At 43.8% G+C, this 27412-nt stretch overlaps 6 protein-coding genes across 6 annotated transcripts; 2 read left to right on the top strand and 4 right to left on the bottom strand.

Annotated features, from left to right (window-relative positions):
* Positions 1 to 1454: 1454 nt before the first annotated feature.
* On the top strand, positions 1455 to 5491 carry BDBG_03050 (DnaJ domain-containing protein; the record flags this gene model as incomplete). Its single annotated transcript, XM_031721068.1, has 2 exons — positions 1455 to 1551; positions 1639 to 5491. 2 exons carry the CDS (start codon positions 1455 to 1457, stop codon positions 4830 to 4832), a joined length of 3291 nt encoding a protein of 1096 aa, XP_031577487.1. The 3' UTR covers positions 4833 to 5491.
* Positions 5492 to 5983: 492 nt separating this feature from the next.
* BDBG_03048 (uncharacterized protein) lies at positions 5984 to 13654 on the bottom strand. Its single transcript, XM_002626825.2, has 2 exons — positions 9624 to 13654; positions 5984 to 9562 (listed from the first exon to the last, which is right to left on the bottom strand). Exons 1-2 carry the CDS (start codon positions 13066 to 13068, stop codon positions 8241 to 8243), a joined length of 4767 nt encoding a protein of 1588 aa, XP_002626871.1. The 5' UTR covers positions 13069 to 13654; the 3' UTR covers positions 5984 to 8240.
* On the top strand, positions 5995 to 7606 carry BDBG_03049 (adenylosuccinate synthetase; the record flags this gene model as incomplete). Its single annotated transcript, XM_002626826.2, has 4 exons — positions 5995 to 6034; positions 6179 to 6247; positions 6344 to 6795; positions 6899 to 7606. 4 exons carry the CDS (start codon positions 5995 to 5997, stop codon positions 7604 to 7606), a joined length of 1269 nt encoding a protein of 422 aa, XP_002626872.1.
* A 976-nt stretch (positions 13655 to 14630) lies between the features above and the next one.
* Positions 14631 to 16802, bottom strand: BDBG_03047 (DEAD box RNA helicase HelA; the record flags this gene model as incomplete). The annotated part of the gene is made up of 2 exons (XM_002626824.2): positions 14631 to 16368; positions 16441 to 16802. 2 exons carry the CDS (start codon positions 16800 to 16802, stop codon positions 14631 to 14633), a joined length of 2100 nt encoding a protein of 699 aa, XP_002626870.1.
* Positions 16803 to 17515: 713 nt separating this feature from the next.
* On the bottom strand, positions 17516 to 18567 carry BDBG_03046 (class II aldolase/adducin domain-containing protein; the record flags this gene model as incomplete). The annotated part of the gene is made up of 2 exons (XM_002626823.2): positions 17516 to 17872; positions 18070 to 18567. 2 exons carry the CDS (start codon positions 18565 to 18567, stop codon positions 17516 to 17518), a joined length of 855 nt encoding a protein of 284 aa, XP_002626869.1.
* Positions 18568 to 19587: 1020 nt separating this feature from the next.
* On the bottom strand, positions 19588 to 20160 carry BDBG_03045 (PLAC8 family protein; the record flags this gene model as incomplete). Its single annotated transcript, XM_002626822.1, has 3 exons — positions 19588 to 19815; positions 19899 to 19996; positions 20073 to 20160. 3 exons carry the CDS (start codon positions 20158 to 20160, stop codon positions 19588 to 19590), a joined length of 414 nt encoding a protein of 137 aa, XP_002626868.1.
* Positions 20161 to 27412: the final 7252 nt, after the last annotated feature.

The raw sequence follows: 27412 nt of genomic DNA, 5'->3' as shown, positions 1-27412 counted from the left end.
AAAAACCCTTCAACTGTATTTATCCGTTTTTCCCTAGTCGTGGCATCCAGATACTTTTCCCCATGTTTCGTCATTTTAGTAGTTTTGCTGGCTTTGTTGGGCGATGGAAAAATCCTGGCTTGGTGGAACATTTTTATGTATGGAGTATAAATAACTTATATATCTTGAACGCTTTTGTGGTGTCAAGAAGACACTCAAGCTGAAATCGAGAAAGGGTGGATGGATTAAATACCCTTAAGTTTTCTGTTGAACTGCTTCTTCTATCTCCTCAATAGTTGCTCCCTCCCTCCACTCCAGTCCATGAGATTATTTATCTCATGGATTCCAATAGACAGGATAAAATATTTATCTAACAAAAACATGGTGGATGATTAAGAAGTTAAATATTTAGTTAAATATTTACTCCAACGACAAAGAAATATTTAGCAGACTCTACTCTACTCCGTACAGGGCCACAAGAACACCCATCTTACTTTCCCTCACCAGCCACATTTTCTAGGTCTATCAAAGTGAGTACGGAGTAGTTACATCAAGGATTGCTACCAACTGCTGGACGGACGTCCTCATCCGCCCGTTGTCTCCTCGACCCTCCATCATCGTCCTCTAGCTCTCTCTCTCTTCAGGAACGACACAGCTCCAGGCACTCCAGTTCTCCCCCTGAACCGACCGAGGATCATACGAATTAGCCTGTCCTCGAATCCCATCTCTCCCTGGAGTAGCTTTTCTACACGCTCTGCATTATTGGACCGAGTGTTGTGAGCTGTTTACTGCAGACTACTCCGTACTGCTACCTAACAACGCCCAACCAACCAGCCTCAAATTTTCGTGCCAGCAATCAGACCCAACTTGTAACGTCGCCCAACTCCCGTCTACATACTTGGCCTCCTCCCTTGTCTCTTGTCTCGGGTTTTTGAACTACTCTTGCAAGTGGCTCTTCTATTCTCTGCCTCTCCATTTATTTTGCCTCACTTTTCCAACGATTGCTTTGTGGTCTACTAGGCCACTAGTTGGACCGACGGGAGATCCCTCTGTTCGTGTGACGTGCTGGGGGGGGGGGTCTATGTTTTGGTCATTCAAAGGCAACTCGATTAGACCCTTTGTTTCAGAAATTCAATCACTCTTGGGGTGTTGGGTATTGGCACCCGTTTTGCTTATAATAACAAACAATAGGCTTATTTAGTACGTGGGAAACACGCGCGCCGGAAAGGAAGTGAGGTGCAACGACTTTTCTCTTTATGCTACCCGGAGCTATTAGTTTACTTGAATTATTATTTCGTTCTGTTCCTCCCTGGGAAGCTATTCTTCGGACAACGATGCGCGCCTATTTCCCCTTTGATCAATGATAAAACGCCGCCTTTTTTACATTTTACCATCCAACCCGCCCTTTGAAGCACAGTCCTCCGGACGTTCTTTTCTTCTACCGTTGCCGCGGGGCTACAAACTGAACTGTGAGAATGGTGAAGGCAGACATAAAGAAGGACTACTATGGCGATCTGGGTCTTGACCCCAAAGCTGAAGAAGACGAAATACGACAAAAGTATAGGAAACTAGGTGGGATATCTGCACCCAGCGTTTGTTTATGCTTGCGTGATCAGGTCTAGAGGAGATAGCTAACATGACTCCGCATCCTCTTTACAGCTTTAAAATTCCACCCGGATAGGAATCCAGGGAAAGAACTCGAGTTTAATGCCAAATTTCAATCCATCCAAGCCGCATACGAAATCCTTATAGACCCTAAAGAACGATTAAAATACGATACTGGCAGGCTCCGTGCGGGATATGGTAAGTACTATGGCCCTCCCAGAGCAAGCGCGCCTCCTCGCCCGCAGTATTCCCAGCCAAACCACTCTCAACCCCGACGGGCACCCACGCCAGCAAATTATCCTAGAGCCACCCCAAATTCTCCCAGTCAGTCTAGGGGAACGCCAGCACCTGGTACGCAGCCGCGAAGGCCTAGTGAGCCGAACGCCCAACATCGCCCTCAAGGGTTTCCGCACCCGGGATCCTATCCTCCACCTCCTTCTGCCGGTGCGCAGAAATACACGAGCTATGCGAAAGCAACTTCACAGCAAAAATGGGATAAAATTTACGAGGATACAAGAACCAGGGCGGATGCATTCCGTGGATTCCAGGAAATGAAACCGAATCCCAACACAGGTGGATGGGCAGGATTCGATCCAAGGACAGGCCAATCAAACCAATCGGGATCGGCTCCGCAACCCTCTCAGCGTCCTCAATCCGCATTTGAAGCATATTTCAACGTGCCAAAGGCATCTCCGCATCGCGCGCATGCAAAGAAGAGACAAGGATTTGCTCCCGCAACCCCAGGTGGCGATGAGCCAATGGCGCAGAATACCTCAGCCTACACCAGTTCTAATAGGGCTCGGGCTTCTTATCCCCATCCACATTTTGAGCCTGCCCCTCCACCAACGGCAAAAAAATGGCCGCGCCAGGAAGAATCCACAGATACTAATGTGCCAAATCTCCAGAGGACGAGCAGTAAATATGCAATGGCTGGTGGTGAAAAAACATATGTATCAGGTGCTGGCCTCGGGCGATCGTCAAGTACCAGGGATTCACCATTTACCGAGTCTGATTCCCGGTCCCGTACAAACCCCCCAAGCCCAACCTCCCCCCAGTCTAATCGTGGAAGGCACCACAGTGCCAGCCCAAAGCTCAAACCGAACCGCGACCGGCCTTTTCCGTCTTCTCCATCATCAAGCGATTCGGAGAAGGTCGATATATCGTCTAGACCAAAACGGACGCCACGGAGTAGGATGTTTGCGAAAAGAGAAACTGTGTTTATGAATGCTGATTCCGGTAAGGAACCTTTGGGCTGGGCAACTCACAGGGGCTCTTGGCTTTTTTCCGAGTCCTATATGCGCCCAGATGGAACCCCCAGGCAAAAGCCACAGAAGAGATGGACCCCGGATACTGACTGTGAGAAACCTCAAGGACAACCTTCAAACAATACAGGATTTAACCCACATGGCTCTCACGGACACGTTCCAGCTGCGAAAACCCACTTTCAGCAGGCCTATGCCACCGCAAACAACGCCCCGAATCACGCGACCGGAAACCCTACCTATAACTCAAGGCAGTCACGTACGCCTGATAATTCTAATAATATGTATGGCCCACCCCATAAGTCCTTTGTTCGCGAGTGGTCGGAAAGATGGGGCTTTACCTCATCGACTACTGCTACTGATACCCCTGAACAATCATTCCCGCTTTGGGCTTATCCGTCCAGCATCCTGCCCCAGCTTTCTAAACCTCCAAAACAGAGAAAAGAAGGCCGTGATCAAAGCTTTGCGTTCCCAGATAGGGATGAGATAGCACAGGACAGAGCCCAACCCCATATGAACCCACTTAATTCAGCCCACGTCGAGAACACTAGGATGAACGCTGACTCAGTTCCAATTCCCAGTTTTGGCCCGTTTGCAAACAGAAGTACCCCCCCTCTAAGCGGTAAACCCAAGAGTAAAAGTCATGAGAGTATCGATGTTACCTTCTCTGCCGCAGACTGGAGCGGCAAATTCCAGCACGCAACTGAATTTTTCGCACCGAAACCCTCCAGAGACCAGTCGAAGTCGTCCCGCGCTCGCGGTCGGAGTATAAGCAGGCCGAACTCTGCGACTCACCCTCGACCCTTCCCACCACCTGGAAATGCGACTCAGAATCACAAAGAGAATGCCAGTAAGCCTTCATCGGCTTTTACGGAGTCTGGATTCTCAGTCGAAAAATGGAAGGAAGAAGTTCTGAAGGCCGATATTTGGTCTATTCCCCATAATGAACTGCCCCACCAGAGCTCAAACCGCCAGAAAAGTCCGAGAAAACAATCAAAACCGGCCGTGAAGCGGCAGCCAACAATACCCAAACCAGCGGCTGTCACGACGGAAGCAGAGGAGATGAAATCGACGCTATGGAATGGAAACACCGATGAACCCAAACAGACCTTTTCTGAAGGTGTTGAGGCAATGGATATTGATGAAGGGCTCTCAGCCAGCAAACCACAACAGCACCCTATTCCACCAGATACAAAACCAGATACAAAACCAGATACAACGGCCACAAACCCCGCAGCTGCAGCAAAAAACAGGTCAACTCCTACCCCATCCAATAATACTTTAAACCTGAAAAACCTCGCCAACGTTGCACCATTCACAGCAACCAATAGCACCGGCATCAATGACCTCAACGACCTTAGCAGCACGCTCCCATTCGAATCCAGACCGAACGACAACAGTCGAACCCGTCTAACTGTCCGCCCACAAGACCTTGCGCTCCCTAAGCCTCCCAAAGTACCCCCAGCCCCGAATTTCTCAGCAGCAGATCACCCCCACAAAGCTGAGGTCCAGTTAAAATGGGAACGCTACGTGACTGAAGTCAACGCATACATGCACGACTGGAATGTATTCAACCGTACCATGCTCGGTCACTTCAACGCTAGACAACAAACAGTCGAGACAGGGCTTGCTCCCAATTGGACGAGCGCTGTGGGGGACTCTGCGCGGTTACGTATTAATGATGGCGTTGATTCCACTGGAAAGAAGACCAACGACAACAACAAGACAACAGTGAATAGCGGTGACGCCGTACGAGACGATGATGATGGCAGCGATGCCGATGATGAGCAGCTGGTCGCTGGAAGCGCCAAGGGGGGATTCAATGCCTACATGCGTGGTGTTAAGGAGGACTTTGTCGTTAGACAGCATTGGGAGGTTGCGTGGGAGCGCCACCTGGCCGGTTTGGAAGCGCTCGATGCGACGCGAAAGTTCATGAGGGGTAGAACCCACCACCAGCCTGTGCCAGCTGTGGTTCGTGTCGGATAGTTTGGATACCTCTATTTCTCTGTGTTGTTCTTCTGATCTTAATAGATATTATTATTAGGTAATGGAAAGCTGTAGGTGTGGTGGGCCTGAGAAACGTACGGCAGACCTTGTACGTGTTATATATTACATAGTACATGGACACATGGTACATGTTTATATGTGAGCGAACCATGCGTACGGTTTTGGGGTTGTTAAGGGGACGGCGGAACACGGAGAGCGGGGAGAGGGGATAACAAATCATAGGCGGCATGGACAGACGGCGCACAGTTTTTCCACAGCCATCATGACAGGATTATATACTGTACGATTGGAAGCGAATGATTTCCTTTTTTTTCCCCTTCTTTGATAATTAATCTCCCATGCTTTTGGTCAGCTGGGGTTAACCATATTGTTTTATGCCTTTTGTTGATTCTTTTGTGACCCATATTTTATCTGTGAGTGTTTGACTGTGTGTTTCATGGTTTTTTGCATATGTACTCCGTACATACTTGTATAGTTATATCAATTATTATATGGTTTGCTCTCCCTGCCCCTGCATTGTACAGTACAGTACAACTTCTGGCTCCCGCTTTCGGAAAGTAGCCCTAAGTCAAGCCCTAAGCCCTAACTGGATTTTGCCCCTCCTTGGCTGGTGTGAGAATTTTAAACTTCTTTTTTTTCTTTTTTCTTTTTTTTCTTTGCTTTTTTTTTTTTTTTTTTTTTTTAATTTTTTTGAAGATACAGATAGATAGTTAGCCGGTCAAATTAATTGCGTAATAATTTATGCCGAATCAGATTTGAATAATAGCAAGTCAATGCTCTCCCATCCCATCCCACCCCCCAAATCCAACCCGCGCCTCCGATTTGCCCCGCCATCAAATTCAACTTCAACTACGCAGTACAACTACAACTACAACTACAACTACAACCTCCAATTTATTTTGCACTGTTGACTCAATCACCAGTCCAATTGCTGAGCTGTCATTGTCCTTTTGCTATATATCCTTACACTAGCCCTGTTGCCCCAATTTACACAATTGGTTTGAACTGGCTATATATCTTATTTATCTCCAACTTTTTTATTGAGTCACACTTGGAAAAAGTGCGCTTGTTATATATACTACAGTGATTGCGCGGTGCAGGACATTGATAGCACCAAAGATAGAGAGAAGAGACAGACAAGATGGTTACTATTGTTCTAGGTGCACAGTTTGGTGATGAGGGTTAGTCCAAGCAGTAATTTTCTTTCTTTTTCTTTTTTCTTTCTTTTTTTTTTTTCCCACATCATCATGTCTTTATTGTCAAAGCAATTGTGATCAAATAAATGGAAACTAACATAAGGGATCTTGTTCCTCAAAACAACTCAGGCAAAGGAAAAATCACAGATCTCCTTTCTCAATCTGCCACACTTTGTTGTCGAGCAGCTGGTGGACACAGTAAGTTTTAAATTCTCTCCTCTCTCTTCCCTCTCTACCGCAAAAATAGAAAATCCAAAAAATGACTCACCAATTCCCTCTTCATTCAACCTCCAGATGCGGGCCACACAATCGTTCATGATAACATAACCTATGACTTCCACATACTTCCCTCCGGCCTCATCTCGCCCGACTGCGTCAACCTCATCGGGAGCGGAACCGTGGTGCATGTGCCCAGTTTCTTCAAGGAACTCGATGCGCTAAAAGCGAAGGGACTGAAGGAAGCTGATAAGCGAATATTCATCAGTGATCGGGCGCATGTCTGCTTTGATCTGCATTCCGTTGTCGACGGGTTGGAAGAGGCAGATTTGGCAGGGAAGAAGGTCGGGACTACGGGGAAGGGTATTGGGCCTTGCTATAGCGATAAGGCATCTAGAAGAGGCGTGCGGATTGGGGAGGTGTTGGAAGAGGGTGTGGCGGAGGATAAATTGCGGAGTCTGGAGGCGGGCTATCGAAGGCGGTTTGGAGAGTTGCAGTATGATCTTGAAGATGAGGTTAAGAGGTTTAACGTATGTCCAATATATCCCGCCTGGTTCTTGATTTTGAGGCAGAGACGCCTTGGGAATTTGCAAATTACGGACTAACTGACATGGGAACACCGCGTACGAAAAGGAATACCGCACAAAACTCCAACCCTACGTCGTCGACCAGATGGCCTTCCTGGAAAAATACCGCTCTTGTCCATCCGTCCTAGTCGAGGGTGCAAACGCCCTCATGCTCGACATCGATCACGGCACCTATCCCTACGTAACCTCCTCCTGCACAGGTCTAGGCGGCGCCATCCAGGGCCTAACCCTCAACCCAACCTCCATAAAATCCATCGTCGGCGTTGTAAAAGCGTACACTACCCGCGTAGGCTCCGGCCCCTTCCCCACCGAACAGATCAACGACATCGGCGAAAAGCTGCAATCCGTCGGACGCGAATTTGGCGTCACAACCGGCCGACGACGCCGCTGCGGCTGGCTCGATATGGTCATGTGCCGCTACAGCAATGCCATCAACCACTACACCACCATCAACCTCACCAAGCTGGATATTCTGGATGACTTCGATGAGATTAAGGTTGCGGTTGCGTATAAGCTGGACGGGAGGCGGTTGGAGTCGTTCCCTGCGCAGCTGGAGGTGCTGGATAAGGTTGAGGTGGAATATGTGACTTTCCCTGGGTGGAAGTCGAATACCATGGGTGTTACTAGGTGGGAGGACCTGCCGGTGAATGCGCGGCGTTATGTCCAGTTCATTGAGCAGGAGATGGGCGGTGTACCTATTAAGTGGATTGGGACTGGCCCAGCGCGGACCCATATGATTGAGCGCGAGGTATAACCCACGCCTCTCCAGGCATGTACCATTTTATTTCTGGGAACGCTTCATTCTAGTTTACCGTACCGCTGTTTCATTATTCTACAATATATCCTTTGTTTTTATCTGATGGGTTTTGGTTTCCCCTTCATGCCCCTATCCATATAGATATCTTTTGGTTTGTATCGCTTACTCTTAGAATTCCCCTTTGCTTTCCCTTTCTTTCTTTTTCTTTTTCTTTTTCTTCTTTTTGTTTGAGATTTTTTTTGTCCAGAGTATCACAGCGCCTATCGAATACGTGTGCTAAAACTTCTTTCCCAGTTTCTCTCCAGTTTTCTTCTGCTTATATCCTATTTTCCTTGGGATTGTTTACACTGTTTAGATCATCTCTGTCTTCACGTTTCCAGGTTTAATCTTGTATAGAGTAATGGTCTGAAGATATTATTATCATGAAAAGCAGGGTGAGGGGGTCATCATCCTGGATAGACCTAGATTGGGGATGCATACATATATCAGGTGAGGAACGGAGTATCGTCACAATCAAATGCAAAGCCGTCTTCTAACATTCCAAACATGTGGTAATTGAACCAAAACTCAAGAATATGAAAAATGGGAAAACGGAATAAATCCAAAACAAGGTATTTAAACGACACTCCACTTAATCGGGACTTAAATCACCCTGCCCTATCCTCCGCTGTGGCTCATTAACAGCGGGCAATGTGAAGCCCTTCGAATCCGCCATAATGGCTTTCCGACTAGCCATAGCACGCTCCTGGCGTGACAACAGGTCAGTATCGCGCTTATACTGTCGCTCATTCGCAGCCTCCAGCTCCTTCAGCCTGCGGGATTCAGCTTGCACCCGCCCGTCAAACACACCCTGTTGGATTGCCGCGGATGCCTTTTGGTACTCGATCTGTAGCCTACCTTCCTCCTTCGTGGCCTCGAGCCGAACCTGGTTGAGGGTGCGCTGTTGCTGGAGATCTGAATTTCGCTGCTGGTCCGCTATCCGTTGGCGCTGTGCAGCTGCGGTGGCTTCTAGGCGTAGTTGTAGCGCTGCAGAGTTGGCTGTGGCTGCGTCGCGGTTTTCTGCTACTTTGCGGTCTTGCTGGATCCGAAGGCTATGTGTTTTTATCATGACGAGGCTTTGCTGCTCCGCGGCTTCCATTTCGCGCTTCAGCGCTAGTTGGTGCTCCTCGTCTTGCTCCTGCAGGCGGCGCTCTCGTGCTTTTCGTCTCCTGTCCTCCTCGAGGATGTCCTGTGGGGCTCCGACCATGTCTGGCGGTTGAGGGCCGTCCTGTCTGTAGAAAACGTCCTTGCATCCGTTGGCCTTAAGGATATGTAAGAGGTCTGGTACATATTCTTTGGAACTCCTTTGAAGACCTTTGGAAATATACATTGTAGGGGAAAATATGAAGCCGTCCTGAGAATAAAAATTCTTCTCATCGTTAATACGTCTCCAGAGCCCACTAGCTAGGAGTGCCTTTGTAACATTCGTGCAGCCGGTTGGGTTGTCCAGGGCATGCATTAATAGCGGCTTGTGACCTCTATCAGAGATAAGTTCAGCTTTTCCAGCCACGAGAATATCAATCGTCTGTCTGAGTTTGCCAAATGCTGTCGCTGAATCTGCTGACGCGTTGAGGCAGAGCTCTGCCAACGCACTCCGACCATCATGAGCCATCGAAGGGAAGTTAGGATCATGGCCATACTCAATGAGCAACTTGACGGCTTCAGAGTGCAATTCACGCGAAGCTTCATGTATGCTTCCATCATCAACACCAGCATTGGCGTTTAACAAGTGGTGCATGGCTGCTACTTGGCCGCGTTTGCTGGCGTAAAAGAGTGGAGTGCGGCCAGACGTGTCGCATATAGAAACATCAGCACCGTGTTGGATGAGTGTGTGCACCATGTCCGGTGTTCTCTCCATCGTTGCGATCAATAGGGGGGTCTGATGAGAACCAGTTGATTGGAAGTTCGGGTTTGCTACCGAAGAAAATGTTAGACAGAGATCCAGAAACGAATTCTAAAAAGATTCCACCCTTACCTCCATTCCTCAATAGGCAATCAATAACATAAGGACTGATTTTCTGTTGCGGCTGAAGAAGAGCCCATAGAAGAAGAGACACCTGCTCGTATCCTTCTTTGGACTCGATGACATACGGGATGGTTTGATCAACAAGAATATCAGCTTTCAGCAAAGCTTCAAGAATCTTGGTCCCACGCGGCCACTTTCTTAACGCTGCAAATGTGACTGGTTCCTGTTGTGTCCCATCAGCATCATACATATAGCGATTTAAATCTGGAATGCCTCCGGGAATTTGAGTGAACATTTCGATCAACTCAAGGGTAGTATCTTCAGGCAAATTTGATGAAAGGATAGTAGAGAATGCTGCAGGTAGGTTTGCTGTTGATTCAATAGAGCCCAAAAGCATTCGTACAAGCACCGAGCTACACTTTCCAATCGCTAGTTTGAGAGCTCGACCGTCGTCATAGTCAGCGTTCGCCCCGAATCGAAGCAAGAGGTCCACAACATCCGTAGCTTCTGGGATAACCCCAAAGTTTTCGACAGAGACGGCAAGGGCGGAATCAATCGCTTCACCAGCGGCCCCATTTTCTAGAAATTGTTGGATTACCAGTAGACCAGGCGCGGACAGCCAAGTATTGCCCGCTGAAACCATTTGTGAAAAGACGTCATTGATAGCACTCCGGTCGGAGACGCCCTCCAGTAATAGTTTTAGCGTAGCCGCATCCATCGACGTAGCTGCATGGAGGAGCGGGAGGTTGCTAGAGTGATGAACAGAGGCCCCGTGCTTGAGTAAGAGTTTTAAAGTCTCAGCTTCAGCGGGACGTTCTTGTACTGCTTCCGTGAGAGCTCCATGGATCTGTGGTCCGTCATAGCCTGCCTGGAGAATCTTGGAAACATATTGATATCGTTCAGCCCCCTGAAGCGCCCAGCTGGAGCGAAAAGCCGTTTCTAATACCTCCATGGTGGCATCTTGTGAAAGAAGGAGGGTCATGATGTCAAAAGAGCGGGTCTCAATGGATGAGCAAATGGCCTGTCCATGTTCATCATTAACAGAGGCACCAAATTCCAAAATCAATTTCACAAAGGACGCATCAGATTTCAATCTCACTGCCTCAGCCAAAAACTTGTTTATAATTTTTGGCATTCGACCGCAACCCGCCTCTAGTAGAATTTTTGCCATGTGATGTGTGGCACTCGTATCCATTTTCAGTACCGTATCTAGAGCTATACTCAATGTGTCGGTTGATGGTGCGTGAGAAACAAGAATCTCTAATTGTTTTTCGTCGGAATTTTTGATCGCTTTTCGGACCACGGCGCCGTTGTTGAAGTTCACGTTAGCCCCATATTTTAGCAACAACTCCACGAGCGATGGGTGGCTCCAGGACTGTTTTTGTGCAGTTACGAGGCCAGAGTCAAGCGTCTCGCCTTTGATACCTGCCGCAAGGAGTCTGTGGCACATATTGTACTGCAACGCGCAGTCCTGTAGACTAAGCGCTATGGGAAAGGCAATATTTAAGCTCGTATAGGATGGATTGTATGTCAGGAGCATTCGAAGAAGATCGGAATTTCCTTGTTTGGTTGCCAGTTCGATCGGCTTCCCGTTGTTGGAATTCACGTCAGCAATTCCTTTATCAAGAAGCAGCTGCAGCAAAGGTATATCCACCCGTTTTTCATTGATCACATATAGGAGGCCTTCATCGACAGGAGGACCACGTGCGCCGGAGGAAACAAGCAGGTCCAGTACAGTGAATCGGAGATCGGAATTTGGCAAGTTAAGGGCAGGGATAATTCCCTGAGCGAGGGACGCAGGTGAAGGAGCCCCTTTCAAGAGTATCTTTAAAGCACCGACATCACCTGCCCCAGCAGCTTCACGGAAACATTTTCCTCCTTTAACATTGACATCGATTCCATGCCGCACAAACTCGTAAATAAGGGGCTCCTTTTCCATCGTAAAATCAGACATCACCGCTTTAACCAAGGCATTCTCCACCTCCACACCCTTTGCACCAGCTGCCAATAGGCGTCCTGCCATGACCAGGCGAGGTTTAGAAGGGACAGCTTCCAATAAAGGAAAGCACTGCTCCAAGGACTCTTTTGAAGGGCAGCCCTTGAGAAGTAGTTCGAATAATGGGAGAGAGACAGAAGCAACCACACAACAAAGTGCTTCTGCATTATCATAATCGACGGATGCATGTTTGCTCACAAGATATTCGACAATATCGTACTGATTCCGCTGAACTGCATTTACCAAACATGGATGAAGCGCATATCCACTGGCACCCCGCTCCACTAATGCGGAAATGATTGCTAATTGTTTCGAGGCTGGTATATTCGACGCAATTTTAGGGAATATAGTCAAAATATGCGAGGCATGTTGTCCATCGATGCGAGCGCTAAATAAACTCCCCAGCAAGTTTGTATTTCCCATTTGAATTGCACGAATGATCGCGTCGGCCGAGTTATACGTCACAGACGCACCATACCTGACAAACAAGGAGACGATTTGCTCGTCATTCCGCTCAACGGCTTTGACGAGTCTCCTTGAGACCACTTCTGTATTCGCGCCGCCGCAGAGAAGTATCTCGAGGAGCGTTCTTTGGAGATCTGAACCGGACGCAATCTCGTTAAGGGTGAGTTCGACAGCACCATCAAGAGACGTCTTCGAAGGCGGATGATCTGCTAAGATCAATGCAGCAACAATATTGACGTTCCCTGCGCGAACTGCACTTTCCAGAGCCCCAGGAACATTACCATCGGCTCCGCTTTTCAGCAATGGAGCAACCAGGTCGAGGGTTCCAGTAGCAACAGCGCTAGGTAGAGCCTGATCAAGGCATGATGCAGCCATTCGTTTTTGAGCACTTAGGAGTAACTCGACCAGCTGTGTATCTCCACGTGTTACTGCTGCTAGGAATGCCTGCTGGCAGAAATTTGGGTCTCCGCCATTTTGAAGTAGGGTCTTGGTGCACTCTAGGTGCCGTCCCGACACTACAATTTCCAGAGCTTCGTTTAATCCAGTCTCGTCAGAATGTAAACTCAAAAGATACACCATAGACGATTGTTGCATTCGCGCCGCCCATATCAGAAGGGAGCCAATATCTCTCTTCGTCGCATGATGTTGCTGTTTGAAGAGGTGTTTCTCGAGTTTCGCATCATTGCTTTTGGCCAGTAGGTAATCGAGGACCCCAAGGGAGCCATCGGTTCGAACCACCTGCTCTATGACGGAGTAGATTTCCTCGTTACTAAACGCACGCTTGCTGGGTTGCCGACGAAAAATATGTGACTTGGATGCAAACGCTTCCTGGCGTTTCTGCTTTAGAAGATTCTCGGCTATCTTCTCGTCGCCTTCACAGGCGAACGATATATACTCCCGTGCGAGTACGGGGCATGTCTTGTTCAACGCAACGACAACTTTTGGTGCTAATTGTTCGAGCCGTGCTTGAATAGAGTGATTCGAAGTTGCCATCCCTATCTTCGGGTTATGTGTATAGTCTTGCTTGGTGTTGGTGTCTCGAAATACTAGCAAAAGTCGCAAGGCAGGCCCTGCAGCTCAGCCCACGTCTTCTGGCAAGGCAAGGAAGGGGAAATGGATTGCCAAATAAGGCTGCGCCAGGCAGAATTTTGACAAAGAATCTCTTGCTACGCAAAAATTGCTGCTGAAATAGCTCTTTATGTGCAAAGAAAGGGCGGGACCTAACGGTCAAAGAATAAGAGCCCTGCGACATAGTTTTAAAATAATAGCGGAATACTATCAATTCTATAAATAACATAGGGACATGGACAGTCACTCTGTAACCATTGTTTCCGTAGCCGCCCGGAGTGACGTTGTCAGGCCTGTGAATGGGCGTTTAGTTGGAGGTTTGACGTGGAGTACGTAGTCTGGCTGCGCACGCATTTTGATGCCAACGATAGTTAGCGCTTACAAGTAAGTTAGTTATTAAATAACTACTGGCACGCCTGAGACATTCAAGGCAGTTATCCTGGAAAACTTGCTCGGAAAGCTGGTGTCGACAGCTGTCTAACCTTTCTTTCTTCCTTCCATAAATTCGGATCCGAGGTTTGTTACTAAGTGAATAAATAACTAACTCTCTTTTGAGTTCGTCTCAAGTGAACCTTGGATGAATTTAAATTTACATCCTGGATAAATGAAGATGGAGTGCTTTCGTATAGCTGGAAGATGGAAGATGTCATCGGGTAAAATTTTCATTTATAAATTATATATACATACGTCCGCATAGTCGTCTACCCAGAGTGGCCAGGAACGGCATGAAACATGGGAGCGGAGAAGGACAGGAGGCCAACGGCGCACGTATTTAATGTAGTCGAATATCTCGAGTGTGAAGATCGAAGGGCTTTAAATTCGTATAAAACTTTTTCAGTAACACATATAGAAAGAGGAATACAAAAGTGAAGTTAAGGAAAGGATAGAAATGCAAAATAATTAATTACAAGGGATTTGGAAGGTACACAAAAGATATGCGAAGCCGGAAGCGTACTATACAACCATGAAGATAAAGGGAGAAGAGATTCAGGGTAACAAATGTAAAAAATATGATAAAACACATATGAAGAAATGAATCGAGGGTGAGTAATAAATGACTCCTCTCAAATCGATCGAGAACAGCAAAACAAACATCGCCTTTTCACCTGGATAGCCCTAATAGGAAAATAGAAGAAGGAAAAAAGGAAACGTCTTGCCCCAACGTGTAGAAAAATCGAAAAAAAGAAGTCCCGATAAGCTTGAAGGTGAAACATGAACAAGGAGGCCCTCAACACCAGGAGATAAACATGCCAATCCCATGTCTATAATCGTCGCGAGCGAGAGGGCAAGAGGAATGTGCCGAGGCCATACTCTGCGCCATGCCAGCGGTAGAAAACGAAAAGAAAAAAAATTAGCTAATTTTATTTCGGATATGTATCCGACTCCGCATCGCCACATTCTATTAAATGTACCATGATGTGATGGTTGTAGCGCTGGACAGGCGTGTAGACAATTAATAACAATTTCCGCTCATGCTGGTAATTGAATTACAAGTCAAAGTCGAAAGGATTGCTACGGATTTGTCTGTTATTGTTATATTCACGCCCGTCTCCAAATGTGCGGTTGGAATTACGGGAACCTCGATTGCCGCCGTCATTAAAGCCATCCCGGCCGCCCCGGCCACCCCAGCCACCCCAGCCACCCCGGCCACCCCGGCCGCCCCGGTCACTAGAGGGGCGAGAGCCGTAAGACATACGGGAAGCATAAGGATCGCGAGGAGCAAAGCCACGAGAACCGTAGGAATTAATGGAGCCATAGGAGCCGCGAGACCCCGAAGATTCGCGAGAGTCGTCATCTTCGCGATTGTCGTTCCTAGTATTCAGACCCGGAACGCCTTTGTATCCAATTTTGTGAGCGAGCGAGGCCGAGAAAAATGGGGGTTCTTTCAAGCCCCAGGCGTGAGCCGAAAGTTGATTGATGTAGCGAACAACCTCGAATTTATCTCTTGTGTTGCTCATTACGCCCAGATATGCGCCATAGGCGGTAGACTTGTCCTTCATCGGAACCATTCTGAAGCCATCTTTCACTTTAGAGAAAATGTCAGACACATGGGGTGGGTGACCAATGTCCGTTGACATGTCAGCTGTTGCAGTGAGAAGGCTGTGACTGTCAGATTGGATTGGGAGACCTCCCAGAGTTCGCCTAAGGTTTCCGATCTCTAGATCCAAAGTGAATAGCCAACCCTCTCCCTTCTTGTTGGCACGAGCTGTCCGTCCAAGGCGGTGAATATATGTTTCCCTGTCTCGCGGGATTCCCATCTGGATCACATGGGTGACGTCAGGGAAGTCCATTCCACGCGCAGTAACGTCAGAAGAGAAAAGAATGGCAGACTTGGATTTGCGGAACATGGTTGAAAATCTTGTCCTCTGCTCTTGAGACAGGCGAGAATGCATTTCATAGGACGGGGTATCAGGGAGGGGATGCGACGAGTGTGTAGAGGTATTCGACCTCATTGCCGCAAAGGCTTGCTTCGCCAATGTCACCTCGGCGGTAGAATTGAAATAGACGATCGCTTTGAACGGCATATTATTATCCGGATCTTGTTCATGTTTCTCGATGCCTTGTTTCGCTAATTCTAGAATGGCTGGGAGCTGGTTTTCCATGCCTCGGAGGACAACGTGTTTTTGAGGAACGGCCAGGTGGGTTGGAGTTTCATCCTCTTGAACGGTTTTGACAAAAGTGAAATCGCGTTTCATTGTCTGACGAACCATGGACATCACCTCCCGCGGAACCGTGGCGGAAAACATAAGAGTTTGTCGGTCAACTTCTCGACGACGGGGCAGATAGGTTTGAAGCTCTTGGATGTCAGGAGCAAAGCCAATATCAAGAAGACGATCCGCTTCATCAAGCACCAATGCACTCAGTTTTGGGGCAGAGACACCGCTGTTGGGGTCAGAGAAGATGTCGATAAGGCGGCCCGGAGTGCCAACGAGGATATGGCATCCATCGCGCTGAATCCGCATCAAACCTTCACGCTTCCTTGTACCTCCCACAGCTGTTTGGACAATGATGCTAGTGTTTGATACAATTTTCTTCGCTTCAACAGCAATCTGTTCGGCAAGTTCGCGGGTGGGGGAAATGATAATCGCGCGGATGTCTGAAGCGTCGGTCTGGTTGTGAGAGAATCTTGGGCGCTGAGCGAGTTGCTGATCTTTGAGGATATTCTGAACAACCGGAAGAAGGAAAGCTAGCGTTTTACCCGTACCGGTCTTCGCTTGGGCGAGGCTACAACGTACACGTTAAGAAAATTGAAAGTAAGAAGTGAGGGAAGCATTGGGTGATATTAGAACAACTTACACATCAGAACCATTTAGCGTAGCATTGATGGTCATCCTCTGTACATCTGTCATGGTCGTAATATTCATTTGATTCGTAATGACGCGAATGACATTATCGCTGATCAATCCATTGGAGGCCAGTTCAGAAAACTGAGTGAGCTCGCAGGGTGCTTCTTCAGCTTCCTTAACTGCGCTGGCTGCTTGAGAAGATCTAAGGGCTGGATACGCATGGAAACTTCTCGTCGGCAGGATAGACTGTTGTTGAGCTACCCGGAATGTGTTTATCGGCTGCTGAATGCCTGCCTGTATTCTAACCGGCCGCGCAATGCATGTTCGTAGAGTACGTGCGAGGACGTTGCCTCGACGAACGGAACCAAGCATCCTAAAGGTTCACTTGGAGCGGGTAACACAGGGGTTTAAAACGGTGGAAAAATATGTTCACAAAAAAACACAACGGAAGAATAAGGCAACACACACCACTCAGTGAGAGAATAAAAGACACACGGGGGGGGGTGAAGGGGAAAGGAGGAAGGGGAAAGGAGGTTGTGTTGGATAGGAAGAAAATGATAAGACGACGCCGAATTTTTTTTATCTGACTTTTTTCCTGTAACTAACTAGTTAAGGAAAAACAAAACTCCGAGACTGAAAATTTGAATGGGTCTTAGAGATGCTTTCGTTAGGGCCTAAGCCGCTTTTGACACTATGGAATCACGTGACACAAATATATTTCTTGAAGCCTTTGGAAAGTTGGAATTAGGCGGGAGAAGGACACACAAATCATGATAATTTTCAAAGACTGAGCGTAGTAGGGATTTGTGCTATGGTAGGTAGTTTTCAACATGAGCTGGATGTATTCATTTTTCGGTGGCCATGCCCACTTCGTATCGTTCATATACACATTCTTAACTGTGTGGCGGGAGGTCATCCTAATCATCCGCCATTAAATATTTAACCTTACCTACGCCGCTATTTGTCCATTTCAATCCCGCAACAGTCCAGCCATCGCCACCTCTCTTGCCTTCACGGCACCTGATGTCCTAGTATATCCACCCCATCATTCTGCAAGCTTTACCGCCTCCGGTATGGGCCGCCATTTACTGCAAATACTCTCCATTTGTTTCTTTATGAATGACATCGAACAGGGGTTTCGCGTTAAAGTAGCCTGCTGCAGGGGTGCCAATGGTTTTATAGGTAAAGAGCGCATCTTCATCATCGATTTTAACAGTAGTCCCTCCACGACCCGCTGCCGCGGCATCTGCCATCAGCTGGGTTTGGCAACATCTATCCAGGGCGATGAACCAGAAGACTGCCTCCTCAATCGTCTTGCCCACTGTTAATAGGCCATGGTTCTGCAGAAGGGCGGCCTTCTTGTTGCCTAGAGTGTTTGCGATGTTGTATCCTTCCTCCTTAGCAAGGACGACGCCTTTGAATTGTTTATAGATGGCAAGATCCTAAAAAAATATGCGTCAAGGAAAAGCATACAAGAGTTAGTTTGCATTTCCTGCTAAGGAAAGTGTAGAACGGGACTGCTATATATTTTCCGACCATAGGAAGACGTCGCGAAGGACAAACGGGCAGCACAGAAAAACAGAGGATGGAAGATAATAAGTTACAAAGAACAGAAAAGAGTTTAAAAAGAAGCACGCACGTTATAGAAGGCACAGGCGTCCTGGGTAGTGATATCCAGCGGCTTTCCAAGAGCACAGAAGCTCCGTCCATAGATACTATGGCTGTGCGCAGCACACATCACATCCGGACGGGCCTCATGTACCGCAGCATGGATCATATATGCTGCCGTATTCAGCAGCCGGACCTTCCCGCCGTCAATCACTTTTCCATCATGGTCAACCTGAATAAGATCGGAGGCATTAATGAGGGAGAAGGCCGTGCCAAAGGGATTCACCCAGAATGTCGTCGGATCAACAGGGTCACGGAGCGTGATGTGGCCGGCAACCCCTTCGTCGAAGCCATATTTTCCGAAGATCCGAAATGCAGCGGCTAATCGCCCTTTAAGATATTCTCGCTCTTTATACTTGTCCTCAAAAACTGGTGGTCTGGGAAATGCGGGCATCGCTTGCACGTTAACCTGCACGGTAGCGGCAGCGGAGGCTGCTGTTTCTGTAGCGGTAGCTGATGGAGGAGACATCGTATTGTGCAAGATCAAGTTGGAGGCTATCGTAAAAAGATGAAGCGTTTTTCAATTTGAGTAACGGGGCCAGATTCTCGATTTGCAGCGGGAAGGCGGTTGTATAAATAGAAAATGCGGGAAGGGCGTATGCAAACAATGGGGATGTGGCCCTATAAAAGTAGTTAGGGTGGAATATGATTACCAACGTAGCGAGTTGGAGACAGTTCCAAGTCTCCCGGTAAGGGGCGGTTGACCGTCCATAGCCGGATGGGGAGCCGCAGGAGAGCTGGGGAGGGGGTGAGTGAGGTGGGGTTAGCTTAGACCCCGCGAATCATTCAACCGAACGCCCATCAGAATAGCCTAGGTACGGTACAGAAGTAAGGAACTTGTTTCTTAGCTAATCTGACCAATACAGTTCCAAGTAAATGCCTGGTGATTGTGTAGGAGGATTCATGTTGCGTGTATTATAATCTAGCTAGCGAAGTTCTCTTGCTGACGGAAGATGCCTGCCTAGATAGGGTTCTGGGGGGTACGTTATACTAGATACTAGGTTGTTAGATTGAGCGTTAGATTATTATTATTGAGCGCAAGAAGTTTCCGAATCGAGGACATGGATCATGTGAGGACTTCCAAGGTTGGATCCACACTGTGATGAATCGAACTAAAATGAATCTTCATAAATAATAGCATTAACCTATCAAATAACGGAAGTATGGCAACGTTAAGTGAAGCAGCACCTGTTAAGCAAGGGCTTTATAAAAGTCAAGATGAGCCATTCAAAGATTATCCAGCTCATGCGGAAGCGGCAGTGAAGCACCATCCTCCACGAACGAAAGAACGAAAGATAGAAGGAATTATAAGGGAAATTGACAATCATTGCGTAGGAGGTATAATAAAAAGCGTGCAAATAAAATAGCGAAAACAATATAGCAGAGAACTCATGGAATAAAATCGGCAATCCCGTCATCAATGCCATCCTCGTCGTTCTTTTTCTTTTCCATTTGGGGCAAGTTTCAAACATCCATGGATCGCGCCCATTTATGGATATTGCATGGCTGGTGGCGATTGGTAGGCTCCAGCCTGCTGGTTTCTCGTCACGGATTCTTTCGAATTCTGCACGATGGTGCAGCAGGGGCAGCAGAATGACGCGCAAAAGTCGGTCGCGCTTGAACCCTCGATACCGTAAGTATCCCGGATCTTGCTGCGCTGGAGTGCTGTGAGGATACACGAACAACCCACGTAGGCCAAGCATGCCCAAGCACAGCACTATTCGACCGGAGTTTAACGTCAGTTGGGTAGAGTCCAATTCTGTTTGTTGTGTACTTGGAACAGGGCGAATTGCGCCTTACCATCCCATTCATACTACTGTGCTCACTAGCGCCCGGCTCCTTCAACCGAGCTTCGGTTTTACCAAACACCATGCAAGGACAGAAGTAAGTCATCAAGCCTGTCCAAGAGCAATGTTAGCGGCGCTTTAAGATTTCTTCTCATATATATAGAATAAGTGTTATCCAGGAGCATACATGTGCCGAATGGGTTGCAGCATGACCAAAAGCCATGCGACCACTCCCTGCCCGCTGGCGCAACAGAAGCACCCATTTTGTCACCCATTTTTACTGTTTGATTTATGGGAATGCGAGGAAAAAAATAGTGGTTGGGCAAAGGAGCCTCAATGAATGCTGTATCTCTAATGGCGCCGAGAGATCATCAGAATAAAAAACGACTGAGTTTTAATAAAGAGAACCGCGAGGTGCTAACAGAGTTCGGGGGAAAAGGTGAACACTTCAGTCAACCTGTGTCAGGGACTTGGTGTACCCCTATATATTATTCCGAGAGGAGAAAAATGGACCCGGTGCCTAGGCCCCTCCATCGATGTGATTCGCAGGATCACCAGCCAACTCGATAGAACGGGAGAACGGCTTCCCAAATTTTGAAATGATATGCAGCTCCGGGTGCTGGGCGTGCTGCGCATTCTGCAGCCCAAGAAGGCCTCAACTGGAGGAATGCCGACCCAATTATTGGAGGTCGCGTCTGCTTAGCCCCAATTATCGCGCTGACAGGGGTGACAAGGCTGGGTTTGGAGTCAACCGTCCCCGGAAGAATTGTTGACTCGGTGATTGCTAACAATGCTAAGGGGAAAAATTTTCATGAAATCTATGACTTGACTCGGATCGGTGACTACAGCGTAAAGCTGGCTTCGTGGGGCTTGAAACCCTGCTCGAGAACAATGAGCTTCAGGCTGGAATTTTTTTGCTAAGGAGAGACTCCCAAGTCCCCCTACAGCCATATCGTCCGGCCCAACCACAACTTCCCAACAAAGCACCGAGTGAGAATGTATGAGCTCGGCGAATCCTTTGTTGCTTTCCCTGTTCAGCCGCCTATCCCATTTCGTAATTGGTTATCACACCCGTGGACGGTAACTACCACACCCAAATTGTGCCCAAAAAAGTTCTTCGCGCCATGCTGTCACCCATTCTGCCCGCTAAAAGCTCAGCTCCACCGGTGCTGGTTGTGCCTTGGCTGCATACTTGGTCCAATTATAAATAAATTCAATGCGGCTCTTCCAGAGGAGACGATCCGCGCTCATACGAGTTGAAGTGGGCCAATTGTTGACTCTTGAGCAATCTGGTCCTTTGGTTTTGCCATTATTGAATAATTGCTGCTGAAACGTTTTGGCAAGGGACTATGTCCAAATCGTAAACTGCACGGAGTTGCTGTGATTTCTCAGATGTTGGGCTGGAGGGAAGGATTGATATTTACACCCGGCCAAGAGGCAACTACTTTCTTATAGGTTTAGTGTTCTACATAACTAGCTTTGCATACAAAAATAACTAGTGTTCCAAAGCAGATCCCACCCCATCTCCTCTCTCCACCCCCCTGTGTGGTCTGCAGCTCTTATTAATACATTAGACACTCTCTCTACGGAGTACAGTTCACAGAATGTCTAAATAGAATAATATGACAATTCTGTTTCTTAAATCAGAAGATTAATCAGCCTTTTTGAGAGATCTTGAGAGATAGAAGAAGAACACAAGAATAGAATTATCTGAGATTGTCAGTTCTACAACTCAGTCAGAGTATGGCCTAGAGAATTGTTATATCACAGACATGACAGTTCTGACATCCTCTGAGTGATTAAACATATATAGGGTTTGAATGCCAGTAAAGAGCTCTCCATCTGAGCTTTCTAGATAGTAGTAGACATTATTGAAAGACTTGTACATACGTTGCAGAGTCCTTCTTGACTTCAAGATCTACTTTGAAACTAGTTACAGCGGAGTTATTTTGAATGCATGACTATGTATCCGTATACGCTAAATATATAAAAATGTAGTGTCTCTTGGCCGAGTGTAAATATCAATCATTCTGGGGGTTCTCTTCTTGTTTCTGGCTGACACAACATCGTGCGTCTTCAAGGATCCTATAGGACGAAGAAAACTGTCATTTTCTTTCTCCGCTTCCCCCTTTTTTGTTCTCGGCTTGTTAAACCGCTCGAAAATCGCTTGGAGGGGTTGGAACCGCATGCGGCGGCCCGTGGGGCTTGCAGGTTGTGGTGGAAATGTTTGTGGTTGGAAGGGACGGGACAGGACAGCTAACTAACTAGCCTTTGCTAGTCGACTCCGGCGCGGTTGAGGAATGTTCTTCCCAATGCTCCCCCTTTAATTCCTGAATTGATAGTATTGCTGACACCAGCATACAATATTTTAATAATAGCTTTGTTGGCGCTGAGGGCTGCTGTGTGAGAGTCAATTCGAAAATGTTAAATCAAAATAAATCAACACTATAAGGTTCTCAATGTTGGCTAGAAACATGTTGATGGGACTTTGTCGGATTGAGTGTCACGGATGAATATGTTGGAGACATATGAATCTTATGTGTATCAAGATCTGCTTGTTATATTCTCTGTACCCTATCTAATATATCTATTTCATACAAAAGATAGAGCTATTTATAGTAAAATATATGTGTGAGTCAAGAGAGCTAGTATAAGCAAGTATTAGACAAGTGTTATAGTAAGCTGATGATGATGATGAGAAATATTGTAGTAATACAATGTTAATGATGTTCAGTAGTGTATAATCTCTTTTTTCTGACACACCCTCTTCAGCAAATGTAACATGTAAATGAAAGTGTAAATGAAAGTTTAAATGAAGCTGCAACTAAAAAAGAGTGTAGATGAATCTGTAGAGATTACATCAAGATAGATTATTTATATCATCATTCTGCTTACGCCTTGATGATATCTGATATATCAACTAGGCCTAGCATCTTGACAAATTCCATATGTTTCTGGTGTGGCAGAGCCTTAGTGAGGCCATCCACTGGCATCTGAGCCGTAGGCACTCAATTAACTGTAATATCACTGAATTGAACATGTTCTCAGAGCCAGCTTTCATATATATCAACATGACAAAGCTTCATGATTATAGAGAGATCTTCATTCATAAGAATGTCTATAGTTTAACAGTTATCACATTGAATACAGATCTTGTAATCAGATTTAAATTAAATATGTTGAAAGAATCTATCTTATTAGATAGACTTCTTATTAGCTTATGAGATTGTAATAAGCTCAGCTTCTATAATAAATGTAGTTATAATTATCTATCTATTTGATTTTCAATCAACAGTCTCACTGAATAGTTTGAAGATATATTCTTATATAGAGCAGTGATTCAGATTATCTGTGAAAGAGATATCACTAACAGCTTTAATAATATCAGATTTAAGATTAAGTTATAGAGATCTGTCAATGTTATCATTATATTGAATAGTGAGATTCTTTATATTATATAGATAAGATATCATTCTATTTATCTCTGATAAGTGATATTTCAATGAATTTATTATAAATATAGCTAGTTTACTCACTGTATATATAATATCAGAGTAAGTTATCATCACTGAGTAGATACAGAAGCTGATATATTATTAATAATAATGAATTTTTACAGATATGACTGACTTATTAAAAGACTTTAATAGAGTACTAGTTAGTGAGATATATACCTTGCAGATGTGTGTGAGATAATATATATTAACTATCTTATTAATATAGATATTCTGACATAGTCAGAGCTTTAAATTGAGATAATCATATATTATTTATATATTGAGAAATCATTTCAAATCTCTCATCTATCAGATTTTATAAATGTTTTTAAGATCTTTAATTAGTTAATCTCTTTCTTTCAAATCTTCTTATTATGATAGAATGATAATATCATTCATATAGAAGAAGATGATTAATTAATTATTAAAGAAGAGATATTAATTCTCTGATATAGAGATAAAGTCTAGTATTCTCAATATTAAAGATAGTTTATTTAATCAGAGAAGAAATAATCTGTATAATTTATATAATACTTATAGAAGTTTTAGTACATGATTTATACACTTTAAATTTTACATTCTCTTCAACTTTCATTATTTATTAAATAGTTTCATATATACTAGCTTATCAATATTACTATTAATAAAGACATTGATTCTATCTAGCTATTTCACATCTAGATCAAATACTGCTATTAAAGTTAATAAGATTCAGAGATCTCTGATAGCTAGTGTATAAGCTTTTATAATAAGATCTGTGATTAATTGAAGATCTCTGTATATATAGATATGAGCTTTGTATTTCAAAAGAAAATCTTTATTATTGAATTTATAGATGAATATTTATTATAGAGAAATAACTGAGATATCTCTCTATAATCTGCTAGTAATTTTATATATATTCTGTAGAGATATACTATCTTATTCTTACTTAACAGTATTCTTAAATTCTTTATAATATGAATGTTTTTCAATATCTGTTCAGTGATTCAGTGAATCTGACAGTTGAGATCTATAAATTCTTGAAGTCAGTATAAATGCTGTTGATATAGCTGTATTATTAATAACTATGAAAACAGTATTTAAAAATAAATATTAAGACTTATAGAAGTCTGAGTGTGATTGAGAGAATATCTTATTAATTATTCATAATAAATTGTTTTTAACATTTGAAACTATTATAAGATGAGTAGCTCTGCATTTTCAGATTCTGCAGCTATCAATGATATTTGCTTTATCAAAGTCAGTACTGATATTATGAGCTTTAGATACAATATTCTGTGTTTGATTATTTATCACAGCTGAATGAGTATTAATATTAATATCAGAATCTGTTGACTCTGATATTGAATCTAGTGTAGAAAGAATTAAAATGTTAGAAAGAATTGAAATATTATAATATTTATACTTATTATTCTTCTTCTCTATTTTTTCAGAGCTTTGAGTATTTTCTTCAAGATGAAAAACATCAATATCTGCATCTATAATCTCTTTCAATTGATTGATAGAAGTCATTAATGATTCTCAAACTTTCATATATAGAAGCTTCATCTTCTTAGATACTCAATCTCTTAGTTGTCTTTTAATATAGAGATCTTCAGAGTTGAATTTCTTATTCTTATCAAATATCATATCTCTTGCTCTTATTATCTGTTCTAAGTGTGGAATTCAAATTCAATAGATGTTTGTAGAATCATATTCAACTAGATATTCAATATATACTCAGAGATCTAGCTTCTGAGAGCAGTTTCTATTGAGAACTTCATTCAGTATCTTTATATAGATGTGATATTCATAGATTTAAAGATAAGTACAGAAGTAAGGTTTGATTTGTTGAAATTCTTTTAATACTTATAAAGATGACTTTCAATCTAGAATTCTAGTAGAGATTTGATTTACTAGATAGATGACAGTAAGTACAATCTCAGAGAAAAGTGATTATAGCAGAAGAAATTCTATTCATAGAGTTCTTATCTTTATTATTAATATTGCTTCTGCTCACTCTGCTGTATCATTTTACTTATAAATATACTCTGAAGAATACTTCATCTCTGATTCTTCATTATTCACTTAATTTATAAAGTCTTCTACTTTCTTGACTGCAGTATTATTATCAATACAAATGATCTTTATAGTACAGTTGAATTAATATTTAATTCAATTAATAACTTATCTAAGAGCTTTTCAGATTTCTGATTTTCAGATAGCTGTTATAGCTATATAAAAACATAGATAATCACACATGAAATGTATGAGATAACACTTATTATTATAGCACTGTGTAGAGCCATATATGATATCTGCATGTAGATATTTAAATGATATTTAAAATCTAACATAAGAATATCTAGATATTTGATTTTTTACATTAGATAGATAACAGAGTTTACAAAGCTCAGTGATAAGCTTATCTGCAGCATCTTCTAGATTGATGATTTAAACATCAGTTGTATCATTTGTAAGCTTTTAAATAGTGATTTTCAATAAATGTTCTAATCTCTTATACTATGTAGACTAGACTGGCCGCCGGGACCATGAATTTCACGTTTGGTCTCATTTGGTCTGGTCCCATACATTTCTTGGCGTGAATCCCACTGAGACTGGCTATCAAAAAAACATGTAAAGTGACTATATATCAGATCTTAAAATGAAACCATGACTTGAAAAAAATGAGAAAGTGGTCTCATTTGATCCCATTCAGTCCCATTCTTAGCATAAAGTTACTATTTTTAGATATTTTAAGGTTTTTTTTAGACTATTTTTAATTTTTTAAAAAGTAACGCTTTTTGGTAATGCTCAAATGAGATTTAAAGTCATTTAAAGCAATAAAAATAATTTAAATTGAGAAGTGGAAATCATGGTCCCATTTGGAAAATGTGACAAGAGTAGACAGTAAGTCTCACTGGGACAGTATGAGACTACTATCTAATGTTAAAACTGTGTAATGGAATCAGTCGAATTGGTAATGAGACTATCAAAAAATCTGGTCCTGGTTTCAGACACGGTCACACGGTCAGTCTAATGTAGACTGAGTAGCTATAGAGATCTTAGATTTTTAAGAAGATTTTATGCATATTAACAGGTTAAAAGAATGATTTATTAAAGTATATTTTAACAGATTAGAAGAAGAATTTGTAGAAGTTAAAGAATTTAAAGATATTGTTTTTTCAGATATAGTGATATTAGATATGTGTGATGTGATAACTGCATCAGCTTCAGTAGTGAATTTTTCTGAGATAGTTGAGAAAACAGCTATTTCACTATATTCTGTAACTAGCAACCTCTCAAATACTTTAACATGTGTAAAGATTGTATTATCTGTGTGTTTTCTCAATCTGAAGTCTTTTTCATCATAATAGATGCCTTCTATATGAAAACATGGTTTCCATGCAATGATATTTGTATGAAAATTCAGTATATAAGTCATATTGATGAGATTGATATTGAACTGCTTTTCTGCTTCATTTATCATAATAGTTCTAACAGTTTCATAATCTTCAACTTTAGTGCTGAAATCATCTGTATAGACTTTCACATTCTCATTCACAGATGTAAAGAATAGAAAATATGTTCAATTATTACATATATACTGTTCTGCATCAGTATCAAAGATTCAGGAGTTTCAGAGATAGAAGTGTGAATTTAAAGAGTTTATTAATATTTTTCAGATCTGCTGATTAATAGATTGATAATCAAAGAATTAATAATCAATAGATTGAGAAACAGATTACTTCAGAATCATTTCTTCTAGAACTGCTTCATTGACATCTATTATATCTGTATTTGTAAATGAATCTCTAGATATTGCATGATTAATGTATCTCTTCAATTCTTGATTTTTAAGAGCTTGATTAATCTGAGTTCTCTTCTTCTCATTTTCCTTTTATTCAGATGACTTTCTTGATAAATTGAGATAGTAGCACTGAGTGTAATGATGATAGACTCTGTAGATGTAGTTTCTGAATGTTACTGATAATAATTACTGAGATCTTTCATTAAGAGTAGTAAAGTTCATAGATTTATCTTCTTT

The sequence above is a fragment of the Blastomyces gilchristii genome, assembly GCF_000003855.2.
Source record: "Blastomyces gilchristii SLH14081 genomic scaffold supercont1.4, whole genome shotgun sequence".
Taxonomy (NCBI): Eukaryota; Fungi; Ascomycota; class Eurotiomycetes; order Onygenales; family Ajellomycetaceae; genus Blastomyces; species Blastomyces gilchristii.
Note: the sequence above shows the minus strand (reverse complement) of the source record. Positions and strands in the feature narration are given on the sequence as shown.